The sequence below is a fragment of the Prionailurus viverrinus genome, chromosome D4 (assembly GCF_022837055.1).
Source record: "Prionailurus viverrinus isolate Anna chromosome D4, UM_Priviv_1.0, whole genome shotgun sequence".
Classification (NCBI taxonomy): domain Eukaryota; kingdom Metazoa; phylum Chordata; class Mammalia; order Carnivora; family Felidae; genus Prionailurus; species Prionailurus viverrinus.
This window is the reverse complement of record NC_062573.1, coordinates 73129916-73156924: the sequence shown is the minus strand read 5'-3', so window position 1 is coordinate 73156924 and position 27009 is coordinate 73129916. Positions and strand designations below refer to the sequence as shown.

The following is a 27009-nucleotide window of genomic DNA, read 5'->3' as shown; positions in this document are numbered from 1 at the left end:
GAGTGCTTTTTCAGTTTTCAGCGCTGGCTCATTTTTCAGCCTTGCCTAATTCCCATGGTATCATTCCATCATGTCCTTTCCTTCATTAGAAAGCTTAGATGGTTTTACCTCGTTGTCGTGTAATGTTTAGATGCCCCAATCTGGTATGTCATGGTCTTTTGCCATTTGAACTTAATCTTTTAAATTTTTTAAAAAATGTTTATTCATTTTTGAGAGACAGAGAAAGAGAGTGAGCGGGGTCAGGGCGAGCAGGGAGAGAGGGAGACACAGAATCCGAAGCAGGCTCCAGACTCTGAGCTGTCAGCACAGAGCCTGATGTAGGGCTCGAATCCACGACCCGTGAGATCATGACCTGAGTCAAAGTCAGACGCTTAACCGACTGAGCCACCCAGGTGCCCCGAACTTAGTCTTATTTTAAGTTCATATCAAACTTATTTGATTTACTCTCCACTTCCTGCAGATGTTTTTCAACCTCTGTGTTTTATTTTATTGGAGTAATCACCTTAACCTCTCTCAATTTTTGCTCATCATTATCCTATCCATCATTCAAGGTTCAGTTGATTACCATTTCCTCTGTGATGTTTTCCTGGGTTTCCTCCGCAAAATATCATTTCTTTGTCTTCATATTTCCTATGGCATTAAGTATTCATCTCTTACCTATTACTCTTCTCCAAGTGCTTTGGAGTGGAGATGTTGTTTATGTCCTTTATACAGCTAGTGACCACTTTTTCCAAACCAAATATTGACATACTTAGCCAGACCTTTTTTTTTTTTCCAGTTTGTGGGTTTCTCTGTATAACTTCTTTACATACTTATAAAATTAAATTCTGTTTTGTTAGGTGGTGAACTTGAAAATTTTCAAGATGAAAGGCGCTTGTTGTGGCCAGTTGGCTAATTGCTCAACTCACTGGTGGTTTGTGTTTGCTGGCCAACACAATATTGCCTAGAGAAAAGTTACATGGGGAACCACACTGTAATGCACATGTTGCTGGAAGGACCCACGAATAGACTTGAGGGATATTTCAGCCGGGTCTGATGGAACATTCCAATTTCACCAGCAGGAAAACAAACAAACAAACAAACAAACAAACAAACAAACAAACACATTGGAATGGCTTGCCTTCTCCTGGACATTTAGATCTCTTTAACGGGATAATGTTTAGTAAGCACTTTTCTTCTTTGGGTTCCCATTTTCTGTGCCTCTTTATCTGATCACTGTCTCTCTTTCAACTCCTTTGCTTTTCATGTGTATCAATATTGTCATTTTGGCTACTTGTTCTGCTCTAGGAACCATTGTCTCTTTAGGAAGGTTTTGCATATGACAGATCTTATCCATTATGTTCTGGTGTTTAACAACACATAAAAGTTTTGGATTTTTTCTTTTTTTTTAATTAAATTTTTAAAAAAATTTTATTTATTTATTTTTAATTTTTTGTAGTGTTTATTTATTTTTGAGACACACACACACACACACACACACACACACACACAGAGTGAGAGTGGGGGAGGGGCAGAAAGAGAGGGAGACACAGAATCTGAAGCAGGCTCCAGGCTTTGAGCTGTCAGCACAGAGCACCATGCGGGGCTCAAACCCACAAACCATGAGATCATGACCTGAGCTAAAGTCTGGCGCTTAACCGTCTGAGCCACCCAGGTGCCCCAAATGTTTATTTATTTTTGAGAGAGAAAGAGACAGAATGCAAGCGGGGGGGGGGGGGGCAGAGAGAGAGAGAGAGGGAGACACAGAATCTGAAGTGGGCTCCAGACTCTGAGCTGTCAGCACAGAGCCAGACACAGGACTTGAACCCACAATCCGTGAGCTGAAGTTGGACGCTTAAGCAACTGAGCCACCCAGGCGTCCCTTTGTTTGTGTGTGTTTTTTAAATGAGATTAGAGAAAGTGTGCTCACTTAAGAAGCTGTATATGCAACACTCTATTGCCTTTTTAATAAAGACAAATAGAAAATTCTGCAGCAATATATCATAGCTTGCAAAACATTTGTAATCAGGACTCTTCTGGAAATTTAGGATGTATCATCCTATCACGAATTGCCCTAGAAAATCTGTGGACAGTGGAGACATGGCAAGCCTTTCATACCATATATCCCTTACTGCAACAAGAATAGTTAAGACTTTGTACATTTTTATTGAGTGACTAGCCCACTATAAGAGTAAGTGTAGGCATAATGAGTGAGTGAAACTAGGTTTTATAAGACACCTCCTGAGACCAGCCTTCAGGTGGGTATAAGAGGACGTAATTCTTGGTTGGGGTCCCACTGCCTATTCTTAGCTCATGCTTGTAGGATGTCTTTGAAAACGAGGGTGACCTCTAGTACCATTTTCCTCTGTAGGTTCCATGGAATCAAAGGCAGAACTGAAGGAAGTAGGTCTGTTTTTAGACTCAGTGACGTAGTTAAGTAGGTTGCAATAGAAAGTGGTGCAAAGATAATTCACAGGTCGAACATCACATCCAGGGTGCTTTAACACTGCATCCAAGTGACCTGTGATGGGACGGGTGGAAGCCTCTGTCAACTGAAATAAGCCAATGCAAGCGACTCTTTGGAGCCCGCCGGTCTGGCAGCTGGTGACTCAGGCTGTGGGTCAGGAGACCTGGGTGTGAGGTCTGGCACCGTGACGTCACTTCAGTGTGCAGACTTGGAGGTTAATCTGGCAACCCTTCGGTAGTTTACTTCATTAAAACAAATCTGTGTGGATTTTTGTCCCCCTCTAAATCTCTCTTGGTCTATGTTCAAATGTAGGCGAGGACGCTGGATCCTCGTGGGCTCTCGGCACCCGTTGCGAGGAGGGAAAATTATCTCACTCACGAGTGACAGACGTTTGCTTTCTCTGTGAAGAGAAAGGATCTGTATAACGATGTTTAGAAATGGGGAACACAGCCCGAGTTCCCTGCCATGACCTTGATCCCCTGCAGTTGTGTCTCCTCTGAATGGCCGAGGCTTGGGTTGTGTGAGGGACAGAGCTGGCGGCCAGCATGAATGCGGTAGGGAGAAGATGGCAAATTAAAAAACCCAGAAATTTCAAGGGAATGATTTATAATGGCTACATTAAAACATCCTTTGATATGGAGAGCCACGAGAGATACAGTTAAGGAAAGAGAGGATCTTTTTTCAGACAATGATGAAAGGGGCACCTGGGTGACTCCGTCGGTTAAGTGTTGGACTTGAGCTCAGGTCATGATCTCGTGGTTCCTGAGTTTGAGCCCCAGATCAGGCTGTATGCTGACAGCTCAGAGCCTGGAGGCTGCTTTGGATTCTGTGTCTCCCTCTCTCTCTGCCCCTCCTCTGTTTGCACTCTGTCTCTGTCTCTCAAAAATGAATAAACGTTAAAAAAAAAAAACAAAATAAAAAGAAAAGAAAATATGAAAGAGCCCTGCAGAAGCTGTCCCGATCTAGTCTGGCAAATCTCTCTCCCCTCCATGGCCTGTGCCTCCTTCTTCCAGGTGACTTTGCTCCACATCTTCCCTCCTCTTAGAAAAATTTCCGATACTAATCCAAAGACCCCAAGACTCAGGAGGAAATGTGGTAAGCCTGAGGCTAGAAGGAAGTCGCTGTGTAATATCCCTTTTGTTCATTGATGGATTGGTTCATTCATTCATTCACTCACCCATGTCATAAATATTGGCCGAGTGCTTACTATTTGCCAGGCACTAAGGACAAAGAGTTGAAGATCAACCAAGGTCCTGTCTTCCTGGCGCTTACTTGCTTGTGGGGAAAGTAAATAGTGGATCAATGAACAAATAACTAGATAACAGAATGTTGGGTGGGTGATGGTGTTACGTAGAAAATCAAAGAAGGGCAGGAGAACTAGTGATCGTGTAGTTTTTGGTGTCTCCATCTGTCTGGATGCTCTTGCCCCCTCAGTGAATCAGATTGGCAAGGGAAACTTGCAGTGTTGACTTTTAGGTTGGGGCAGTTTTCCACTCCGCGTCTCATCCTTACCCTCTCCTTCCAGTCTCTAAGATCTGCAGTGGAAGATAGCTCCCTTTCTCTTTCCTGCTGCCTCACTACCCTGTTTGGCCTGGATAAACTAGAAACCTCTCCTCTTTTTCTCATATTCATAGTGTTATAGAAGTCCCTCATCTACAGGCGTTCCTTCTTTTCTTTTGTGTGGTGGGTCTATACCTTTTAAACTCCCTTTACTACTCTGTGTGGTTGGATCTTGAGAAGTGGTAAAGACCAGCACTTGTATACAATCTATCACATCCAAATGGATCCACCCACTTAATCTGTTTAAAACTGAGATGATAACTCAGCCATCACTCAGTGGGCTGTCCTTCCTCTTTGCCAATCCTACTTCTTTAAAAAAAAATTTTTTTTAACGTTTATTTATTTTTGAGACAGAGAGAGACAGAGCATGAACGGGGGAGGGTCAGAGAGAGGGAGACACAGAATCTGAAACAGGCTCCAGGCTCTGAGCTGTCAGCACAGAGCCCGACGCGGGGCTCGAACTCACGGACCGCGAGATCATGACCTGAGCCGCCCAGGGGCCCCACTACTTCTTTTTTAGAGGTTCATTTTAACTCTCAGAGTTGTCCATGTAGAACCTCCAGTAGTTTGTCAATTACGGTTGAAATTTTCCTACCCTGGCAACGGTTCCCACAGAGGTTTCTGCTTGTGCGTTTCTGCTCTGTTAAACTGGGGTTCTTGGCATCTGCCTATCTGTCTCTCCAGTTTGAGGGGCAACGATTTTCCCTGTGAAGTTCCATTCTTTGACAGATCTAAGAAGAGTTGATTTTTCACTCTGCTTAGCTTTTCTCTTATAGGATGAGAGTGATGACTTACGCAGATGAAAAATTGCCTTGTTACAGTGCTAGAAAAATTTTATGTATGAAAACGACAATAGCCTTACACTGAGTCCAAATAATACTTAAAAGCATGTGAAGATGTGATTATTTGTGATGTTACTTGTACAAAAAAGGTGTACATATCTTTTGAAGTGTTGAAAGGAAAATAGTACTTTATATGCTTGATCGTATCACTTTTTATAAGTATTGAATATATTCCTGTTTGTGTTTCTATGTTCTGTTTGTAGCCTTAAGAGCTATTTTGAACATATCTGAATATAAACAAGAAAAGTAAATGTCTTACATGACGTGATGCTGCATTATATATAAAATTGTGTACATATATTCAAAAACATTTTCTTGCATCTAGAGACTCAATTTAAGTCTACATGCTCTGACCATTTCAGCTCCTGGGATGTCTTCCCATTCTCAGCTTCTATCCTTGATAGTAAATATCAGGATGCTCAATTATATTTCACCTACAACAACTCTTTTTGTTGTGCATATCTTGTCTTCTAGCTAGGTGGGGACCTCCTGGAATGAAAAGAAAATATCTTATTCACTTTATGGCTGCCCAGATTTTGTTAGATTAATATAGATTTGAGTGCCTTTCCTATGCTAGAAACTGCCACATATCATTCACTTCCTGATCACCTCACTCCCGTGAGATTACTTGTTTTCACGATTTGTTGAGATGAGATCTGATACTCAGAGGGGTTAAAATTTTGTCTGTGGTTACACTTTCTGAAGTGTCAGTGCTAGGGTCTGAATTTAGGTCCGTCTAATCCTAAGAACGAGATAGTGCTCCTTCAGCTATAAAGAGCTGTACAGCCCTCCGTAGGTGCCTGTCTCCAGAGACACTAAGTATATTTTTGGTGGCTGAGTGAATTAGTGGATGAATTCTCTGGACCTCTTTTCACTACTTACTGTTCTCTGTAAAATGATCACGGTAGGAACCTGACCTAAGAATCAAATAGTCCACTGAGGTCTCTTAATTTGGCAACCGAGAGAAAGTAGAGTTCATTAACTAAAGCTCACTCCCATCAATGTTCTTTAATCTTCCAGAATGTTTCAGAAGCATTTTCCAGAGCTCCATTACAAGGTGGAACATTTTAGCCATTACTGAAGAAAGCACTATTAACATTTTATGAGTTGGCTCCTTCCCGACACCAGGAGAATAAAACATTGTTTGCTAAATTCTGGCTGCTCGATTCCTATTTTTTTCATGATGTTTTGTAATCCAGGCTTTCATTAGAGGGACGTAGGGGTATGTTTGTAACTGCAAGGCCAAGCAAAAAACAGTGCATGAGATCCTAGGAGACGGCGAAGCAAGAATCTTTGACTTTCTGTAGTTTTTACCGAAATTGTCTCTCATTTTTTTTGTCTCCCTAAATTTCATTCTAAAAAATAAAAAAAAACCCTCAAGTTTGCCTTTTTAAACATAATACGCATCTATTATAATAATTTGGAAAAGGTGGAAAAAAATCTAAAGTAGAAGAAAATCTGACAATGTCACCATCCAGACGTGGCTGCTAACATTTCGGCGTATTTCATCTCAGCCCCTACCCATCCCCCCTTTTTTGCATAAGGCATTTATTTCAGATATACAGATAAATAGAATTTTAATAATATTTTTGCACCGTATAGATTGTAAACATTTCTGCATGTTATTAAGATCTTTATGAGCATTACTTCCATTTAGAGGATGCACAGTTAGTTGATGTAATTATTCCCTCAAAATTGGTAATTACATGTGGAATTACCTGCAGATGATTGGGTATGAGACAAAAAGAGAGGAATAGGAAGCAACCAGAGGGAATGGAAATAGAGACTAGTGAGCTGTCAGTGCTGAGGAGCTACGGCTGAGAGTGGGGATATTAAAGCAGCTGGAATTCCCAGGGAAGTGTCCCAGAGAAGAGAAAGCTGAACGGAGAGAGTGTTCTGGAGATCTGCAGAGCATTCTGAGTCTTCAACTGAATAATGATCAGTGTATACATGTAGCTAGGAAAGAACCACCCAGTAGGAGTAAAGGAAACAATCCCTAGAGCTCACACGGGTATGGGTGGCTTCTCTTGCCACCAACAAGAGTTTAGCACCTTTTAATTCATGAGACACCAGGTAAAGTACTCAGAAGGTTTTGCTTCAGCAGTAGGAAAACATTCGTCCTAGAGTAAACATAGCTCTGGTCATACCAGCAGCTTTAAAGTGAGACCCTGAAGGATAAAATTGATTCCAGATAACGTAAATGCATACCAGAACAAAGCTAAAGAATATTTCTGGGAATATAAAAATACCCAGCACCCAAGAAAGGAAAAATTAATAGTGTCTATCATGCAATCAAATATTACCATGAATACAAAGAAACATGAAAATACCCGTAATTAGAAAAATCAATTAAACATAATCATCCCATAAATTACACAATTGGTATAATTGGTAGACAGTCATGAAACTGCATTGTACATATTCAAAAGGCTAATGGAAAAAAAATAGGGACACATATGAAAGTAAAAAGACAAAATTCAACTACTACAGATGAGAAATACAATATGTGAGATGGAGCAAATGCTTTATGGGCTTAATGTAAGATTAGACATTGCTGAAGAAAAGATTACTGAACTTGAAAAAAATGTATGACGACAACACCAAGTCTGGAAAAAAAGAAATGAAAACATTCTGGTGTAAGGTTTTATCCTCTAAATGAAATGGCATAATATCACTTGCTATTTATATAAATTTCTCTGGTACTGTATTAAGTATCTGGTTTAGAGCAAAGTGGTATTTAACTAGTTATAGATAATAGGCCATAAAAGGCAATAAAAGAGAATCACTGGAAAAGTTAATTCATCCAAAAGAAGGCTGCAAGAGAGCAAAGCAGAAGCTAGAGACAAGACAAATAAAAATTAAATAGCAAGAGGAGAGCTTTCATCATTCGGCCATGTGGGTATGAATGTTAAATATTAATGGTCTAAGTACCCAAATTAAAAGTTACAAATAATCAGATTAGATAAAAATTTCAATATCCAACTCAATGTCATCTATAGCAAGCCCACTTTCAGTATAAAGATACAAATAAGTTAAAGGTAAAAGGATGGCAAAAGACATACTATATTAAAATAGTAAAAAGAGGGGCACCTAGACAGCTCAGTCGGTTAAGCGTCTGACTTTGGCAAGGGTCATGATCTCGCGGTTCCTGAGTTCAAGCCCCACATCGGGTTCTGTGCTGACAGCTCAGAACCTAGAGCCTGCTTTGGATTCTGTGTCTCTCCCCCTCTCTCTCTCTGCCCCTCCCTTACTCATACTCTGTGTCTCAAAAATAAATAAACCATAAAAAATAGTAAAAAGAAAGCTAAAGTGGCCATGTTCATGTTGGATGAGTTTTATTACAGAAAAAAGAATATTATCAGGAATAAATAATGTTATTTCATAATGATAGAGGTAAGTTGATCAACAGGAAATAACAAATGTAAACATTTATACACCTAATAACAGAACTCCAAAATACATAAAACAAATACTGATAGAGCTGCAAGGAAAAAAATAGACAAATCCTCTGTTACAGTTGGATTTCACACCTTTTTCACAATAATTGATAGAAAAAGCAAAAAGAAATCAGTAAACATATGAAAGGCCTCTACAACACTATCAACCATTTTGAACTAATTGACATTTATATAACTCCACTTAAGAACAGCAGAATACACACTCTTCAAGGGCATACAGAAAATTTAGCAAGATATATCATATTGTAAGGTGTAAATCTCAACACATTTAAAAGGATTCAAGTTATACAAATTCTATTCTCTAACTACAATGGAATTAAATTGGAAATCAAAAGATATTTGAAAAATCCCAAAATATTTGGAAACTAAATATCACCCTTCTAAATGACCCATGGGCCAAATAAAAAATCAACAGAGAAATTAGAAAGTGTTTTGAACTGAATTTAAATAAACACAACAAGCTTCAAAATTTTGAGATGCAGCTAAAGTAGTATTTAGAGTAAAATTTATAGTATGATATACCTATTTTAGAAAAAAATGATCTCAGTTTCTGCCTTAAGAAACAAAAGAAAAAGAATAAATAAAATCCAAAATAAACAAAAGCAAGTAGGTGACAAAGACCAGAACTGAAATAAATAGAAAACAGGAAAACAATATAGAAAATGATACCAAAATATGTTCTTTGAGATCAGTAAAACTAGTAAACCACTAGTCAGACTGATTAGAAATTTATTAAGAGGAAGTAACAATTTTAAGATAGAAACGAAAAATGTGGCATCACTACAAATTCTACAGATACTTGAAGGATAATAAGGCAATGTTAGAAACAACTCAGGCCAATAAATTTGATAACTTAGATACATCGTACAAATTACTTGTATGACAAGCTACTAAAGCTCACTCAAGAAAAGAATCAGTGAACTTAATAGCCTTACATGTATTAAGGAAATTGAAATTATAGTTAAAAATTGTCTTACAGGGGCACCTGGGTGGCTCAATTGGTTAAGAATCTGACTCTTGATTTCAGATCAGGTCATGATCTCACAATTGTGAGATCCAACCCCACATTGGACTCTGGGATGAGCGTGGAGCTCTCTCTCTCCCTCACTCTCTGTCCCTTCCCTGCTCGTTCTGTCTCTCTCTCAAAATAAATAAACATTAAAAAAATTGTCTTACAAATAATATAGGAAGCTTTGACTACTTTCATGGATAATTCTTTTCTTTCTTCCTTTATTTCATTTTTTGAGAGAGAGAGAGACAACTTGAGTGGGGGAAGTGCAGAGAGAAAGGGAGACAGAGGATCCAAAGTGGGCTGCAAACTGAAAGCCTGATGCAGGGCTCAAACTCATGAACCTAACCACCAGATCAAGACCTGAGCCGAAGCTGGACACTCAACCGACTGAGCCACCCAGGTGCCCCTCTGTGGATAATTCTACCAAATATTCAAGGATGAAGTAATTCTGATTCTGCACATTTTTTTTTTTTAGAAGAACAAAGAGGAGAGAATATTCTCCAACTTTCTCAGACACTAGCATTACTTTGATACCAAAATCAAAAAAAACATTCCAAGAAAACAAAACTACATGCCAGTGTATAAAAACAACAATCAGAGATTGAACTTCTAAAACTATCATTTCAATATCAGAATAAAAAATTACAAAGCACTTAGAAACAAATCTGACCAAAGCACTCTAAGATCTAAGCACTGAAAACTACAAAACACTGCTAAAAGAAATTAGAGGTCTTAATAAACCAAAGTAATTTCATCTTATGGAAAGGAAAGGAAGGGATAGTGTGTAATTATAAATATAAAAGCACCTTCTACCTGGATGTCATAGAACTAGATCTAGATCTTAGGTTGGTTATTCTTTTTTAATGTTTATTTATTTATTTTTTAATGTTTATTTATTTATTAGAGAAAGGGAGGGGCAGAGAGAGGGGGAAAGAGAGAATTCCAAGCAAGCTCCACACTGTCAGCACAGAGCCTGAAATGGGGCTTGAACCCATGAATTATGAGATCATGACCTGAGCCAAAATCAAGAGTCAGATGCTTAACTGACTGGGCCACCCAGTCACCCCTAGATCTTAGTTTTTAACCATTTCCCTTCCCTGTGGCATACAATAGTTAAAATTACAGTCCCAACCTCTTGGTATTTAACCAAGATAAAATTGATAACTTTAAAATTTTGTTATTTTAGACAGAGAGAGCACACACGAGCAGGGGAGAGGGACAGAGGGAGAGATAGAGATTCTTAAGCAGGCTCATGACCGGAGCTGAAATCAAGAGCCCGATGCTCAACTGACTGAGACACTCAGGTGCCCACTAAGTGATGTCTTATTTTCAGTTAAAAGTTATCAATTTTAGGGGACGGAGAGTTTAGGGAAATATTTTATTCCTTGTCTTCATCTTTTGGTTAAATTGCCTTTAATGTGATCACAGACTGAAATTATGGCAATTTTCTATTTGCAGAGTCTAAGATATTAAGGTGAAGGTCAGAGTAGATGTGTCTTCCTTGTCTTCCTAGAATTTTAGGTGAAGTTTTGGGTGCAGGTGTGTGGTAAAGCATTTGAACAGCTCTTGTAGGTTATTGTAACGTTTGCTATATGCCAGGTACTCTATATTATATACATCACATGCATTTATTATTACATTTAGTTTCACAGCACCTGTGTATAGTGGTTAGTGCTCCTTCCTGTAACTACAACGTAGAGAATTTAAATAAACTATCCGAAGTTGTAAGATAGCATAAAATTGCAACAGAGCCAAAACACAGATATTCATCCGTCTAACTCAAAAACTCGGGATCTTTCTACTAAATCGGTTGCTTACTTGAAAGCTCTGAGTTGTCTTTTCTAGTTCTACAGTATAAGTGCAATAGTTTTGGGGAGCCAGATGAACAAAACTTCTTTCTTGTTCATATTTCTCAGTATTTGGCTAGTCATGGAAATAAACTTTCCTCTTCATGGCCATGGTCCTGAAGGAATTGGGATTCATCCAAAGGAAATCAGGTAGTGAAACATACATTTATTTATCCTGATGAGTCTTTTGCCTGTTCCCAGAAAAATTTGAAGAAATGTAACAAAAAGCAATATCCTGAAATTCCCTAGTGAACATGATTTCCCCCTCTCTCTTATGAACTCTAACAGACCTTCTGCTTGTATTTTCTGGTGAAACGTGTCAAATTATATCTTGCGTTATTGCTTCTAGTTTCTAGTATTCGTCTGATTCCATCATGGTCATCTTAAAGAGAAGACTTTGGATTAGGGTTCTCCAGAGAAACAGACCAGTAGGTTATCTACCACTCTCTTTCTATCATTTGTCATCTATCAAGAGATTTATTATAAAGAATTTAGTTTATTTATTATTTTAGAGTTGCTTTATATATTTTCTATTTATCATTTTAAAAACTACTTTCTTTTTTTTTTTTAAGTATTTTTTAATGTTTATTTGCTTATTTTGAGAGTGTGTGTGTGTGAGCAGGAGAGGGGCAGAAACAGAGGAAGAGAGAATCCCAAGCAGGGCCTACACTCAGTGCAGAGCCTGACACATGGCTTAATCCCAGGAACCTTGAGATCATCACCTGAGCTGAAATCAAGAGTCAGACGCTTAACTGACTGAGCCAACCAGGTGCCCAAAAGTATTTTCTTATTTATTATAAGAAATTATACATAGTATATATGCATATAATATGTATTGTAATGATTCAGCTGCCTTTAGGGTATAAATGAATACATTCTATGTGAACTATTTTGATAAAATTATATACCACATGCAAATTACTTGCAAGTTTTGTTTTATTGAATATCATAGATTGAGCCTGTAGGGCAAAAGACTGGAATGGATAGGTGGGTGGTCACAATTTTTATAAACTCATGAGGACACCTAGAATTCAGAGTTCCTTTCCCTTAATGGGTGATGATGTTAATTAATATCCCTAATTAAAAGTTGGGTAGCAAATCCTACAAAGTATGATTTTCCCCCAACAGCTAAAGAATAGAAAGAGTGATTCATTCTAGTCAATGACTTGCTTTTTCTTTTCTTTTTCTTCTCCTTCTCCTTCTTTTAAATTTTCTTTAGAAACAAAAATGAACAAAATCCTTTCCTCCATTTTGGTGCTATTACTATTTTGTTAGGAAGCCAGTTGTTCCAAATTTTCGGGAACAATCCCGAAGCCACTCTCTTTTTCTTTTTCTCCGTCTGTCTTCGGTTGCAGCCCTTAACTTACAGCTCAGCCATCCTCCAGCCTCAGTGCTTCCCCACACTGCCTTTGTTCTGTGGAAGACACTCATTAACATTTGCTAATGTATGCTAATGAGAAGTAATTAGCATCTTCTGTGCGTTGCTGGGAAGGAAAGATGAAGGCCCACCGAGTTCAGTCAGCCTTGCTTCCTGCTTCTTTGCGCTGGAGGAATTGTCTGCTTTCAGTTGTGACGCAATTATTTACTGCCTTTTGTTTGTTTCGCTTTGTTTAACCATGAATCTTGACAAGCATTCTCCTTCATGACTTGGAATATTGCAGAAATGCTTTGGGGGACAGACACATTCCTTTTTTTGTTCTAGGCTATCCAAGGATATAAGGATGCCAAGGGCTTACAACACATTATTTTCATCTGGTTGTTATTTTGGTATCCTATTACTAGAAAAGATCTGAGCCACAAAAACTCACACAAGAGAATATATTTTCATTTCAGCACACTTATTTACACGGGTTGCTCTTTATGGTGGTAACTGAAATGTGAGAGCACACACTCTGAATATATATTGTGACAGCATGGTTAAATAAGAAATGTGCCCTCCTCCAGAATATTCTAAATGCAAAGAAAAAGCCAAGACTCACCACTTAGTTTTTCGTAACCACGGGGAGCTCCAAATGCCTTTCTTAATAGCTATTTGTTTATTGAATATGTAACCTTAAAAAAAAAATAAGCCAACCCCCCCAAACCAGTTGAGAATAAGAACTGTTTTTGTTTTTCTGTAGACCAATGGTGTCATAAACTATCTAATTACAGCTTCTCCCAAATACTCTAGCATATAATTCACTATTTGAAGAACTATGCTTTAGCATTTCATATTTGCTCTTCGAGCTCAAGGGTGGTAGAATTTGGAAATGTATCAGCTACCCACTTCACTCAGCCTGTGTTTCATTTTAATTTCGTGTACCATAAAAACAGAAGGAAAAAGTGCAAAAAAAAAAATTGGTGTGCATCTCCTGCCCCTCCTTCTTATGTCTATAAAAAAAGATTATTATCATTGTGAAAAGATAGAAGGGGGATTTTTCTTTTGAGTGGATCTTCTTTTTTTTTTTTTTTTTTTTCCTCTCTGTTCTTCCTGGGGTTAGCTACTGTCTCTCCAGGACCTCATCATACAACACGTTTCTCTCCAGAATCCATCCTGTTCGATTTGGCAACTGCAGTATCTTATATTGTGTTTTTAATAAAGCAGATATCAGCGGCTATTTATTCTCTGCTTCTTAAGGGTTTCACAGACTCAAAAAATAAATATAATCTAGAAGGAAAAATATTGGAGAGTGACAGCTACTATAGCAGCTGAATCTCTCGCCCACTCGCTTCTTCCGGTCGGCTGCGTCTTACCCAAAGTCAACATCAACATTATTATCGTTGTAGTTTTATAAGCACAGCAATTTAAACTGCTTAGCATCTCCAAGATATTATAATGATTGAAAATGTGAGCAGCCTTTTGGCATTGTTTTAAAAGTTTTCATTAGGGTGTTTTTGAACGCATGTGCTCCGTGGTTCATTTTCTCTATGGTCTAGGGCAGATAAGAAGGATGCTAGCACCTGCAGAAAGAATAGCAGCCCCAACCTGTCAAATTACACCTTTTCCCCAGATACCTTCATGATATTCAAATGTAATGATCTCATTTTGTTTTTTCCCACCCCAAGGATTTTGTAAATGTCTTATAGTTTACGGGTTTATTAAGGCATTTGAATGATATAAGAACTAAGTAAGTTTCCTCTTTACTCAATGGCTTCCAAATATTATGCTTAATTCCACCGTTTGAAGGACTTGGGATTGTTATACACAAATGTCATGGGCATCTTTTTGTCCTTCCCTAGAAGTAATAAAAGTAAAGGGAGCTGCTGATTTAAACTGAATCAGATTTCATGTCTTGGGCACATACTACTCTTGAGGAAGAAGAATCACATTTCATCATTGTTTTTAATGTTTATTTATTTATTCTGAGAGAGAGAGAAGGCAGAGAGAGAGGGACAGAGAATCCCAAGCAGGCTCCGTGCAACAGCACAGAGCCCAGCGCGATGTGGGGCTCAATCCCAGGAACTGCGAGATCATGACCTGTGCCAAAATCAAGGGCCGAACGCTCAACTGACTGAGCCACCCAGGCGCCCCACATCCCAACATTTTAATTCCGTTTTGCAGACAGTGCCTCCTGTTCCCTACTTAGTGCCCATCAATAATTGAATGAAAGCAGGATGCTGGGGTGTTCTTTGCAGAAGAGATGATACCTCATTATGGTTTGGTGACTTGATCTAGCACCCAAGTGTCCCACTGACGGGAAATTCTTCTTTATGGCTAATGTTACTCATTCCTTTTGAGATTTTGGTTGGTTTACCTTCTGTTTGGTTTTTAGAAAACAAAATATCTAAATGCTATCCTCGGCCATAATTTATATACAGCTTATAAATACACACATACATATGCATACATATAATTTTGTCCATATCATAATTGAATCACCACCATCATCATCATTACTATAATCAAATTTAGTGGGGCACTTGGGTGGCTCAGTCAGTTAAGCGACTGACTTTTGATTTCGGCTCAGGTCATGATCTCACAGTCTTGAGATCAAGTCTTGCATTGGGCTCCGTGCTGCCCATGGAGCCTTAAATAAGATTCTTTCTCTCCCTCTTCCTTTGCCCCTCTCCCCTGCTTGTACTTTCCCTCTCTCTCTCTCTCTCTCTCTCTCTCTCTCAACAATAAATAAAAAAATAAAAAAATAAATAAATAAATAAATAAATAAATAATCATCCACTTGAGCAGCTACTGGAAGGCATCAGACCTAAAACATAAAATTTACAGCGTCTACTCATAAAGAGGCTACATTTAAAAGAGATTTTTTTAAATCATAGCTTATTTTTCATAGTTTCACTGGTCAGTTTTCTCTCTTCTTTTTTTTCCCTTGAAAAAAAAAAGAGATTTCATGTTTTGGGTAAGGGAATCCTAACTTGTCTTCCTTACAGAACAAGGCAACCTTTACTTTGGAATATATTCTCTTTTAAGAAAAAAAGATATTTTTATTTTGTTCACGTTGTCTAGCCTTTTCACCTTCAAATTCTTGTCAGGAAAAAGTATTGATAGGAGAACCAGTTGAAGATGGTCTAGACTTTGTTAACCCAAGGTGTTTCTAAAATATGAAATAATATTAAGTATGTAAATTTAGAACTGATAACATTTTCTGTTTAGAATACTTACTTACATGAGTATAAATACAGGTATGTTTATTTATAATGTTTTGTTTACATGTATACTTTTATAATGTTTTGTTTTACATGTATACTTTTTCACCTCTCATTTACTGCAATGTCATCTCATTTTTGCCCTTTTAACTGCCTTTCTTTGCTATCTTCTTCCCTTCTTCCCCATTTCTCTTTTTCTTTCTCTATTCTTCCCTCACCATACTTTAGTCCCATACTTTTGAATTGCTAAACAGTCAGCACTATATACGTAAGCAAGGGCTATATTAGTAAGTTGCCAGTCTCTTTTTAAAAAAAAATTTTTTTAACGTTTATTTATTTTTGAGACAGAGAGAGAGCATGAACGGGGGAGGGGCAGAGAGAGGGAGACACAGAATCCGAAACAGGCTCCAGGCTCCGAGCGGTCAGCCCAGAGCCCGACGCGGGGCTCGAACCCACAGACTGTGAGATCATGACCTGAGCCGAAGCCGGCCGCTCAACCGACTGAGCCACCCAGGCGCCCCAGCAAGTTGCCAGTCTCTTAACAAAGTCTCAGTCAGAGACACACAGCCCAGTAACAAAGCCACAAAAAACATCAATGAAATAAAAGAATTTGGAATCTAGTATGTGTCGTTTGAGTAACATTATCTTTTCATAACCTACATCGAATGCTCATTCTTACTAGATCTTTGCCATCAACATGTAAGAACAGTTTGGCCAACATCACTAGCTGTCCTCTATTCCTCACTGCCTATTCTCTTGTAAAGCCACTGAAATTCAGGCTTTTCCTTATACCATTTCACTAAATCTATTCTTGTCAAAATCATCATCGACATCCATATGGCAAAATCCAAAGGTCGATCTTTAGTCCTCATTATACTTGAGTTACAAGCCTACGACACGTTTCTTATTTTTCTTCTACGTCACTGATTGTTCATTTTCAGTGTCTTTGGTTGATTTTTCTTCTTCTCCCTGTCCTCTCAACTTTGGAGCCCTCTTTTTCTGTTTCGTTTATATTCATTTACCTGGTGATCTCACTTGGTCCTGTGGCTCCTAATAGTAGCAATATGTTAATAATTCCTAAATGTCTATTTCCAGCCCAGACTTTTCTTCTGAACTCTAGACTCAAATACCCAACTGCCTACTCAACTCGTGTATGGGTGTCTTACAGGCATCCCGACACCAACATGTCATATTAAATTTCTGATCTTCAAGTCCTCCCACCTAAGCTACTCTTCCTATGGCCTTTTCATTTCCTTTTCTTCCAAATCTATCTTTCTGCCAAGGACAAAAGCCTTCTGGCTGTCCTTGATTCTTCTCTTCCTTTCACATTCCACATGACACCTCATACTGATGGTATGGGTTCTTCCGCTAAGATTTGGCAAAATACTTATTACAGCATAGGCGAATATCCCTTCCAATGCTGTTTAGTCTGAGGTGAGACATGTACCGCACTTATACAGGAATGGCCAATGTTGACATTTCCTCACACACAAAAAAAGAACCCTGAAAAGTAACACACACAAAAAGCCTAAGAAACATAACAAATACATTGCATGCAAGTAAGCTGGATAAGATGTTGGTACCTAATCTTGGATCTCCTTTAGAAAGTCGTTCTTTTGCATAAAATAGCAAGACTCCTTAAAGGCAGTGGTATTTTCTTCTGCGCTCTACAGACTCCCTCCCTGAGCATTTTGCTCTGTACTCCTTGTGAGTGGACGATAACTGCTAATTGGACAAACAAGCTTTCAGTTTCCAGAGTAATAACCTAGTGCTACAAACATCCCTTCAAGAGCCAAATGTGGCGTCGAGCAAGAGGTAATACCACTTAACTTTTCTGGCCCCTTGGTTACTGTGAACCATAAACTACTTTCAGGGCTATAGATTAAAAAAGAAAGTCTGGAACAGCATCCACTTCTCTGAACGATTCCAATGCCTCTAAAATGTGACATTTTGCTGTTGTTTCCTTTTACTGTTTTTAATTACTGGGTCTATTTGCATGAAATGAAGATCTGGGTTGCCTAGGCATTCATCTGCTCCGAATGCATATTCCTCTCTTAAATAGCATACTTCAGGGAAATTTTCCTTGCCGGCCTTCAACATTTTGACAGGACCCCCCCCCCCCACCCCCTCGTTTCACTGCCCTCCCATCACTCCCCAGGAGAGAGGTTATTTTTAAAGTACATAATCAATAGGCTTTGGGAAGCAGCCAAAGCCTGAGGGGGGTCATATGATTGGGAATAAGCTACTGGGGATTGCTGAGAGAAGGGATGGCAACAGGCCATGCCAAAAATTGTCTGAGGAGAGAAAGACATTCTGTAGCTCCCATTTAAGTGTTCTGAGTAATTCTTTTGCACAGGCTTTTTGTCTTGGAGGGGTTTCTTGTCTTGCTTCTTCAGCCTTGGTTGGAGTTGCAGGAGATAGATGCAGACCACCATGGACAGTTGTTTTTCAGACCAAATAATGTCCCATTAAAATCAAGCTCGGTCTGAGGCCCTGGAAGGAGTCTTAAATTTGGTCATGGTGCTGTTGTTTAGTTCTTGATGCTGATGATGCTTTTGCTGTTGGTTCATATCCAGAACCCATCAATTATTATCAGAACAACTATACAAACAACTGTTTCATTGTCCCGGACTCAACTGCCAAAGAAACGCTGTTGAGCAAAGAAGGCACCTGATGAGAAGGTGCAGATGATTACACACAGATGATGTTACTGTTGGAGAGTCACCTCATGAGGAGGGACAGGGCTATTTCTGCAGTACTCTCCATTACGTCACTTAGAAACCATAGCTCTTTTTTAGTTCTTTACTTGAAACCACAGGGATGTCTCCTCTGATGGATTCTTAGGTTTTATTTAATAGCCATTTGTTACTATCCTTCCTGTACTTGAGAAGATGATCCGTGACTCCAGCCCTGTTTTTTCCCTTCCCCTGGTTATCAGAGGAGATTGATTCATTGCTCATCTCCTTGGCGTGGGACATTTCATTCTGCTGTTTTTATTTAATATATGATCCTTCCTAAAGATTTGCTTATATTTTTGTCCATTTGGTGTTTCTTCTGTTTCATTTAATCACGGCTAGTGAGTTGCTTATTACAAATCAGTGTAATATTTTGTGTGAATTTCGCTTTGGCTATAAGGTTGCAGAACAGGCTGTATATCCGTCTTTGCTATTTATCCTTGGCAGTTTTTATATACACACGGAGCTGACTCTGCTCCAAAGCTAAGCTTATATCATTCAAATTCCTTCCTGGGGAATTCTTCCTTGGCCGGAGAAGCTTGATGGCAGCATTAATTACAAACAAAAGACCAAGACCGATTGTTAAACGTAAAATATCTTCTTAGAAGTGTCTGCCTTCACTATTGGCGGACTCTCAGTGGTGACATAAAGATCCTTGTTCCGTGAAGATCCAGTTACAGCCAGTAACAGAAGGCATATGTCCACTCTGAACAAAAGCAGACTTATTTTCACATTCCGCGGCTGACATTGAGTGATAACGTTTTTGCATATCCTAAAAATTTTTATGCAGATGCTGTTTAAAGGCAAAATGGGCTTTCACAATAATCTTCTTTGTGAATGGGATTGAAACTCTTGGCAACTGTTCCGTTTTCAGTATGCCTGTCAAGTTCTGAAAAATAACCTTTGACGGTGTGCGAGCAGAAACAAAACGAAGGTTGTTTCCTCTGTTCACAGCAACGTCGTTTTGTCATCTTTGCTTTTTCAGACTGATGCTCATCCAACTTAAATGAAAATATGATACAATTAATATTTTATAAGCAAGTTACGAGGCTACGGCTTTAAAAAAAATAGTCAACTCTAATTTTTACCTGGGCAAGTTGCAGAGCTTTGCGTCTGCTGAAATCTGTGATGAATGGACCGTAGATGACAAGTGGAAAAACATCTGCCAATGAATATATTTTCACATGTTATTGGTCAATTAAAATTCTTATGAAAGCTCTATATGTCTTTACAAAAATAGAGCAAAACTGAAAGCAAGGTGCTTTCTGAGTATAAGGTGAGGAATACACAGAAGAGATGTTCTTTGTCTTGGAAAGAACTGGAAAATTACCTGTCCCCACACTGTCAAGGTAAATCATACATTGGAAAATTTAGGCTGTGTCCGTATACAGCCTACAGAAATAATTGAAATAGGAAATATCAGCCTTGTGGCATTTTTTGAAAGGCTCTTGGACACTGGTAGCTGCTCAGAATGAACTGTTCTCAGTTTTAATAAATTCCTTTGGTTCTAATAACCAAAGTGTTTGTGCATGCGGATATAGCTTTATTAACAAGTCAATTTATCATAGAATGAAATAATCCACCAAACCCCGAGACTACTCACTGCAGTGCAGAATTTATTTTAGTAGCAGTTATTTTCAATGGAGCTGACAGGCTTATAATTGATGTGTTTTGCAAATCTTCGAAGACAGTGAAGCAGAGAAGTCTTTGCACAACACTGTATAAGATACGGTAGCGGTATATCTTTAATGAACAATGCTCTTTTTGACAAGCTCACTGAAAAATGCTTTTATTAACTGCACAGAAAACCTTATGATGAAAATAATCATAAAAGCCCATTACTAACGGTTGTACTGTCATTTAAAGAATTGCCGTATTTTTCGTTTCTTCAACAGTACAAATTCAAGTGGAGGAAAAAGAAGATGACACCGAGGAAAGCTCAAGTAAGTGAGAATGGACCCGCATGGAATGTGTTTCCTGGGAAATGGCAGTGAATTCAGAGGACTTGTCGTCTTATCTTGTGGAATCATGCTGCCGCATGTGAGCACAGGCTACCACCTATGTGGGTGATTTTTGATGGTCTCACAAAAGAGATCAAGTCCAGCAAATAGGATCTCCACTCTAGATTCCATTTAATTGGCCCACACACATTTTACCAAATGTGTAAGTTACTCATGATCCAATAGATGATAGTCCACAAAAATTTGCTTTTTTATCCCCATCCACCTTTTTTTTTTTAAAATTTGGAGACAGAGCACAAAGGAGGGAGAGGGGCAGAAGGACAGAAAGAGAGAGAGAGAGAGAGAGAGGAGAGAGAGAGAGAGAGAGAGAAAATCCCAAGCAGGATCCACACTCATCCTTGAGCCAGACGGGGGGCTTGATCCCACGACCCTGGCTGGGATCATGACTTGAGCTGAAATCAAGAATCAGATGCCCAACCGACTAAGCCACCCAGGTTCTCCCAAAATTTGCTTTTTAAAATGTCTCTACTGTTTTCTCTATTAAGGCATTTGTCCTAAAAGCTCTTCTCTAGGGCTGAGTCTATTATAATAGAATAGATTGGCCATTTTGACTGAATTGATCAGGTGGTTGAATTAAAATGAATAAGCACATTATTTTGTACTGAATTCATGGGTATTTCATCAGAATTGCTCCGTTTTTAACCTGTGTAGGTTCAGCTCAAGAGTTTGGGTTGTGATCCCTTGCAGGCAGACCCCTCATGGACTGGAGCATGAGAAAGATCATTATATAAGCAAAAGCTTTGAATGTACTCAAACTGAAAGAAAGAGCCGTAGCTCAAGAAAAGTTCAACTAGGGGATACATCAATACAATCAAGTTAATAACCTGAATGCAATATGGCAGCCAGGGCATGTTCACGATGCCAGGTGTTTTGAGTCAGTCAGTGCATTCTACATGCAAACAGCTCAGTCTCATACAGATTCTGCAAGTCATGGCGTTCGTACTGTAGCGGAGGAAAAAGAATTTTCCCTCTAGCCTTCTGAGTTCTTAGCTGAGACCCCTAGAAGACAGTTTAACAAGAGAAAAAACATACAGAAATTCATTAGCATGTATGCCTCATGTGTACATGAGAGATACTCAGGTAATATGTAACATTCTGAGGTGGCTTAGAATTTAGACTCAAATACCATCCTAATAAGGAAAAAAAAAAGATAGAGATATAAGCCTTTCAGGAGAGAATAATTTGAAAGAAAGATGAGTGGGCCTTTAGAAAAAGATGGGAAGTTTGATAGTTTGTGACCAAGTTTGTCTGGGTGTGGTATTGACTTCTAGCATCTTCCTTTGTGGGAAGAGTCAATCTTCCCTAAGGGTGAAATTCTTGGTGAGGGGATTTATGACAATGAGTTCCTTTTGAAGTGTCTGTGTTTGGGCAGATGAGGGGAGTTCAGAAAAACAAACAAACAAACAAACAAACCACAAAACAAAAAAACCTCTCACTGAATTTGCTGTTTTTCAAGTGTCTACAGCCCAAAACAATCAATATACCAAAGTGGCGTAGTTTGGAGTGGCGTATCCTTAACTCCTACAGTCATATCCTGAGTGGAGCCCATTTCAAATGGTAAGATTGTAGGCAAATCTACAGTTAGGAGGCAACTGTAAAATATTGATTTTTTTTTTTTCTTAGAATTGGAATATTTGGAAACAAGTTAAGGCGCCAGAGGCAGTCTTTCTGTTCCGACATGGTACAAGAGAATTCCAATAAAACACTTTTTGTCCATGGTAGAACTGCGAGTTTAATATGGTAGGCTTAATACAAAATATACTATCATGCAGCGTACTAAGTGGCTGCTTGACTTTTTGAGTTATTTGTGGGAAAACTGTTTCTCAATCCCTATCAAGGTCTTGTCCTTTCTATAATTAGTGACTAATGTGACTAATAAAGACTGGGCAGATTTTCAGAATGTCAGAATGGGATTCAAGTAACATACAACATCTGCCGCATATTTAACAAATGGAAAAACCATTCTTGGTTTTGATGACAGTGTATAGTTCTCAAAGCTTACTTTGAACAGTTAACCTCCTGTTTTTCTCTGGTAGCCAAACTTTAGTAATAAAGGTAATATTTAGGCCTCATATTTGAAATATCAATAAAAAAAAGTTTTGGCAAGTAATGTTAAAAGATAATTGGCATAATGAACATATTTCATTAATGAATCAGAACTCTAGTGAGCTGTTATGACCAGTTCAAAGGAAAATTTAAAGAACAGATACATTTATAGGTCAGGTTTATTGAAATGATTTGCATACGGAGGCATCACTGTTTTGTGGGAGTTTTTTCTTTTTTTTTCTGGTGAGGAAGGTTTGTGTCTCCACTGAACAGAGTTCATGTACATGTTTATGGACAAGGATTATTTTGCTATATATCACTATGCTATTATTTTGCTATATATCACATATTTATATCACTATGCAGTGATCTAGAACTTTCAAAAGTACAAGATCGCTCCCATGGAATCAGAATCAAATAACACAAAAGGATACACTGCAGACAATTTATAGTTTTCCATTGAAGACAACTTTTTCTTTATAGTACTTATATTTAAGAGGATGGTGATAAAGGGGCACCTGGGTGGCTCACTCGGTTAAGCGTCCAACTCCGCTCAGGTCATGATCTCACGGTTTGTGAGTTTGAGCCCCACATCGGGCTCTGTGATGACAGCTCAGAGCCTGGAGCCTGCTTCTGATTCTGTGTCTCCCCCCTCTCTCTGCCCCTCCCATGCTCATGCTCTGTCTCTCTTTGTCTCTCAATAATAAATAAACATTAAAAAAATTTAAGGAGGATGGTGATAACTATGAGTAATATTTGACTTTTTTGATGGTTGAATCTAAATATCAGAAGTTAAGAAGTGACAAAAATGAAAGAGAAGTAAGATTGTGTGTTATAAACTGTGAAGGAAGGAACTGAATTCTTTACTCTTTACCTGGAAGATTCCAGTGAAGCTATGGACATAGGAAGCATTGTTAGTTGATGAATAAAGTAAAATAATAAAATAGAATAAAATAAAATAAAGTCATTTCTCTCAGTTTTACATTAAAATTATAAGTTATTTCTATTCATAAAGATGCTATGGTCAAGCAACTATTTATGTAAATAAATATATTTAGTATCAATTTCATTTAAGAATGGGAAAAATATTTAGGAAAAGGAAGAAAAAATTTGGAATCAGGAATAAAGAGAATTTGAGTTAGAAGACATCTCAGGGACCGAATTAGTTTCTTCAAAATTATTCTAGTTTATTGCATTTCCTTGTTCTTCCGGTCCTTTGTTTCAAAACAGAAGTAGTAGTAAACATATAGTGGTTAATCACTTAACCCTTATGTGTTATATCAGTAACCTCTATACTTGTCTGAGAGGTCATGGTATGACATTTATGACATTAAATGAAGATTGGAATTCTAAGGATTATTACAATTTGGGGATCCACATTCACATATGTGAGTAGATGAACCACAAAAGGAATGAAAATCTAGATGAGTGTATTTGAAAGACAAGTTATGGAATACATAAATGGCACAGTGCATCTTCTTATGGTGCGGAGACTTGCTGAATTATGATCTCACGTGTGACAATGGTAAGCATACATTTGGTAGTGGGAGAGAGCGCTTTTTGATATTGTTCACTGAAGCATTCATGGCTATGTTTAGGCGAAGAGGAAGAGGAGGAGGAAGATAAATTACCTCGAAGAGAGAGCTTGAGACCAAAGAGGAAACGAAAAAGAGATGTTATCCATGAGGATGACCCAGAACCTGAACCAGAGGATGAAGAAACAAGGAAGGCCAGAGAGAAGGAGAGAAGGAGGAGGCTGAAGAGGGGGGCGTAAGTTCACTCTGATCTGTAACTGAAACTGTGACTCCTTCAAAAGTACTTGACTCTGAAAGAGGACCCCCCCCCCACTCCCCCACCCTTTAGGCTCTCTGTGGCCTTAAAACTGGTAATTAAAAACTACTTTTAGAAAGACAGCTTGGCGGCCCCTACGTGGCTCAGTCCCTCAAGTGACTGACTCTTGGTTTTGGCTCAGGTCATGATCTTGTGGCTTTATAAGTTCGAACCCCATGTCTGGCTCTGCACTGGCAGCACGGAGCCCTCCCTCTCTATCTGCCCCTCTCCCACTCGCACTGCCTCTGTCTCTCTCAAAAATAAATAAACTCAAAAACAATAAACACAGGCTTAATCCAATGCTGCCATTTTTTACTCCACTCAGTTAAATGTATTTTACAATTTAAATAGAATTTAAAAACGAATACATGTATTAAGAATGGGCTAAGAGAAATTTCCTAATGAGACATCTAAATTGTCATGGTTATTAATATAGTTCATTAATTAGTATTGATATTGCTATTAATTGATATTAATAGTTCATTTAGGTATTTTGAAGTTATCCCATTAATGACATATATTGTTATCAAAGTTAAGTGGAAAATTCCTAAACAGTGAGCCCAAATCACTTTAGCTTAGGGAGCCGGGGTTGAAAAATATGGCTAATTCCAGCCCAAGAGCTAAGAGTGGTTCTTAGAGTTTTAAAGCGTTGTTGAGTAACAAACAAACAAACAAAACCAAAGACGAATATGGGACAGAACTGTATGTAACCCTCAAAGCCTAAAATATTAAGCATCTCTTCTGTTACAGAAGAGCATTGGGGCTGTCATTTCCTTTTTAACACAACCCTGCACCTACCATTTCCACCAGGCGAACATTTCACTGAGCACTGACTTTATATAGAATAGTTTGTTAAATGCTAGTTAGGAAAAATCTAATGAAATGGTTTTCGAGTCTTTGCCTTCTGGAAATTTGCAGATGGCGGGCTGGTAGGAAAAGCGTGCGTGTAATACACATCTAATAATAGAAAACCTTGACCCCTTGGAAAGGCTTTAAGAGAGGAGCTACTCTGCCCCTCTCAGGCAGTAGGGTCATGGGAACCACTACAAGGTGATACGATTTCCTCCAAAACACTCTTAGGACTTTAGATGAAGAGGAATTTTCTAAGATGTCCTCCCCAAATGATACATTCCAGTGTTCAACAACTAGCTATTACTTTCCTTTTCGTAAATAATTGTAATTAAATACAATTGTATGGAAATTTTGGCAGGTAAAGAAGCTTAGCATTGATAGCTGATGGTTCCTTTTAAAACGAAAGACTAACCCCACCTACTTCTTCATCATATTTTTGTTGATTTCAGTTTTGAAATCTCCCTCCCCTTCTTTCTTTTTCTCCTCCTCCCCAAACTCCTTTCTTCCATCTTTGAATATCAAGACATCACCTTTTTAAAAATTTTGCCTCTGGTATTCTTTTTTCTATTTTCTTTTTATGCATTTTATGCTTTTTACTTTTGAAAACAAAATATCTCATGGTTTTTTTAATTAAAATTTTTGTAAAGTTTATTTATTTATTTTGAGAGAGAGAACACTTACAAGCATGTGAAGGGCAAAGAGAGAGAATCCCAAGCAGGTTCCATGTTGTTAGCATGTGATCATGACCTGAGCCAAAATCAAGACTTGGTCACTCAACCAAATGAGCCACCTCATCTCATACATTTAAGCTCTATGCCCTTATTGTCATCACTATTATGATGCAGTAATATTTCCTATTAGCAAAGCTTGCATTTTCTGATAGTGAGATTTCAACAATAGATGCATGCATGATATAGGCTGTGTTCCAGAATTTGCTATTCTTCTCCACTTGTGCCTCAGAGAGGTCCTTTCAAAAAGGTCAATTGGGGGCTGGAGGTTGCGCCTTGGTGGCTCAGTCAGTTAAGTGTCCGACTTTGGCTCAGGTCATGATCTTGTGGTTTGTGAGTTTGAGCCCCACGTTGGGCTCTGTGCTGACAGTTCAGAGCTTGCTTGGGATTGTCTCTCTCTCCTTCTGTCTCTCTCTCTGTGCCCCTCCCCTGAACACACACACACACTCTCTCTCTCTCTCTCAAAAATAAATAAACGTTAACAAAATAAAAAATAAAAAGAAAAGTTCTGTGCTCTCTCGGTCTGCTTAAGGCCCACATGTTAACTGCTCAACTCCTAGAAATCGGACCATATAAATCAGTGGGTCTTGGCCCCTATTGCCTGAAGGAAAGTTGTCCCTGTGACAGTGTCTGTCCTTAGCTGGTACCAGTCTTACCCTGATTCTCAGAGGCCCAAGGTAGCCCTGCTCCCCTTTCTCCTCACTCCTCCAAACAGCCAAACCTGGCTACAGTGAGCTTTGTCTCCAAAGGTTTTTCAAATTACATGATTACTTCCATAATTTGGGCAACTCGTCTAAATAGTATCATAAATTATTTCTGGTGATTGATGGTTCCAATCCCAATATGAAGGTTCATTTTCTGTTGTTCATTTTGACGACATTAAAAAAAAATTTTCTTTTTAATGTTTATTTATTTTTGACAGAGAGAGAGAGAGAAAGCGAGCATGAGCGAGGGAGGGGCAGAGAGAGAGGGAGACACAGAATCCGAAGCAGGCTCCAGGCTCTGAGCTGTCAGCAGAGTCTGATGCAGGGCTCGAGCTCACAGACTGCAA

The 27009-nt window shown here is 38.6% G+C and overlaps 1 protein-coding gene across 11 annotated transcripts in view; it reads left to right on the top strand.

The window, feature by feature from the left end:
• Positions 1–27009, top strand: part of TMC1 (transmembrane channel like 1) — a 219739-nt gene that overhangs the window by 94322 nt on the left and 98408 nt on the right. For 8 of the 11 annotated variants that reach the window (XM_047830897.1, XM_047830895.1, XM_047830899.1 and 5 more), the window contains 2 exons: positions 20377–20424; positions 24147–24318. In XM_047830897.1, coding sequence (XP_047686853.1) covers positions 20377–20424; positions 24147–24318 — 220 coding nt within the window. Of the gene's footprint in view, positions 1–17460; positions 17562–20376; positions 20425–24146; positions 24319–27009 lie in introns of those variants that run through there. The other 3 variants (XM_047830890.1, XM_047830900.1, XM_047830903.1) reach the window with 1 other exon arrangement.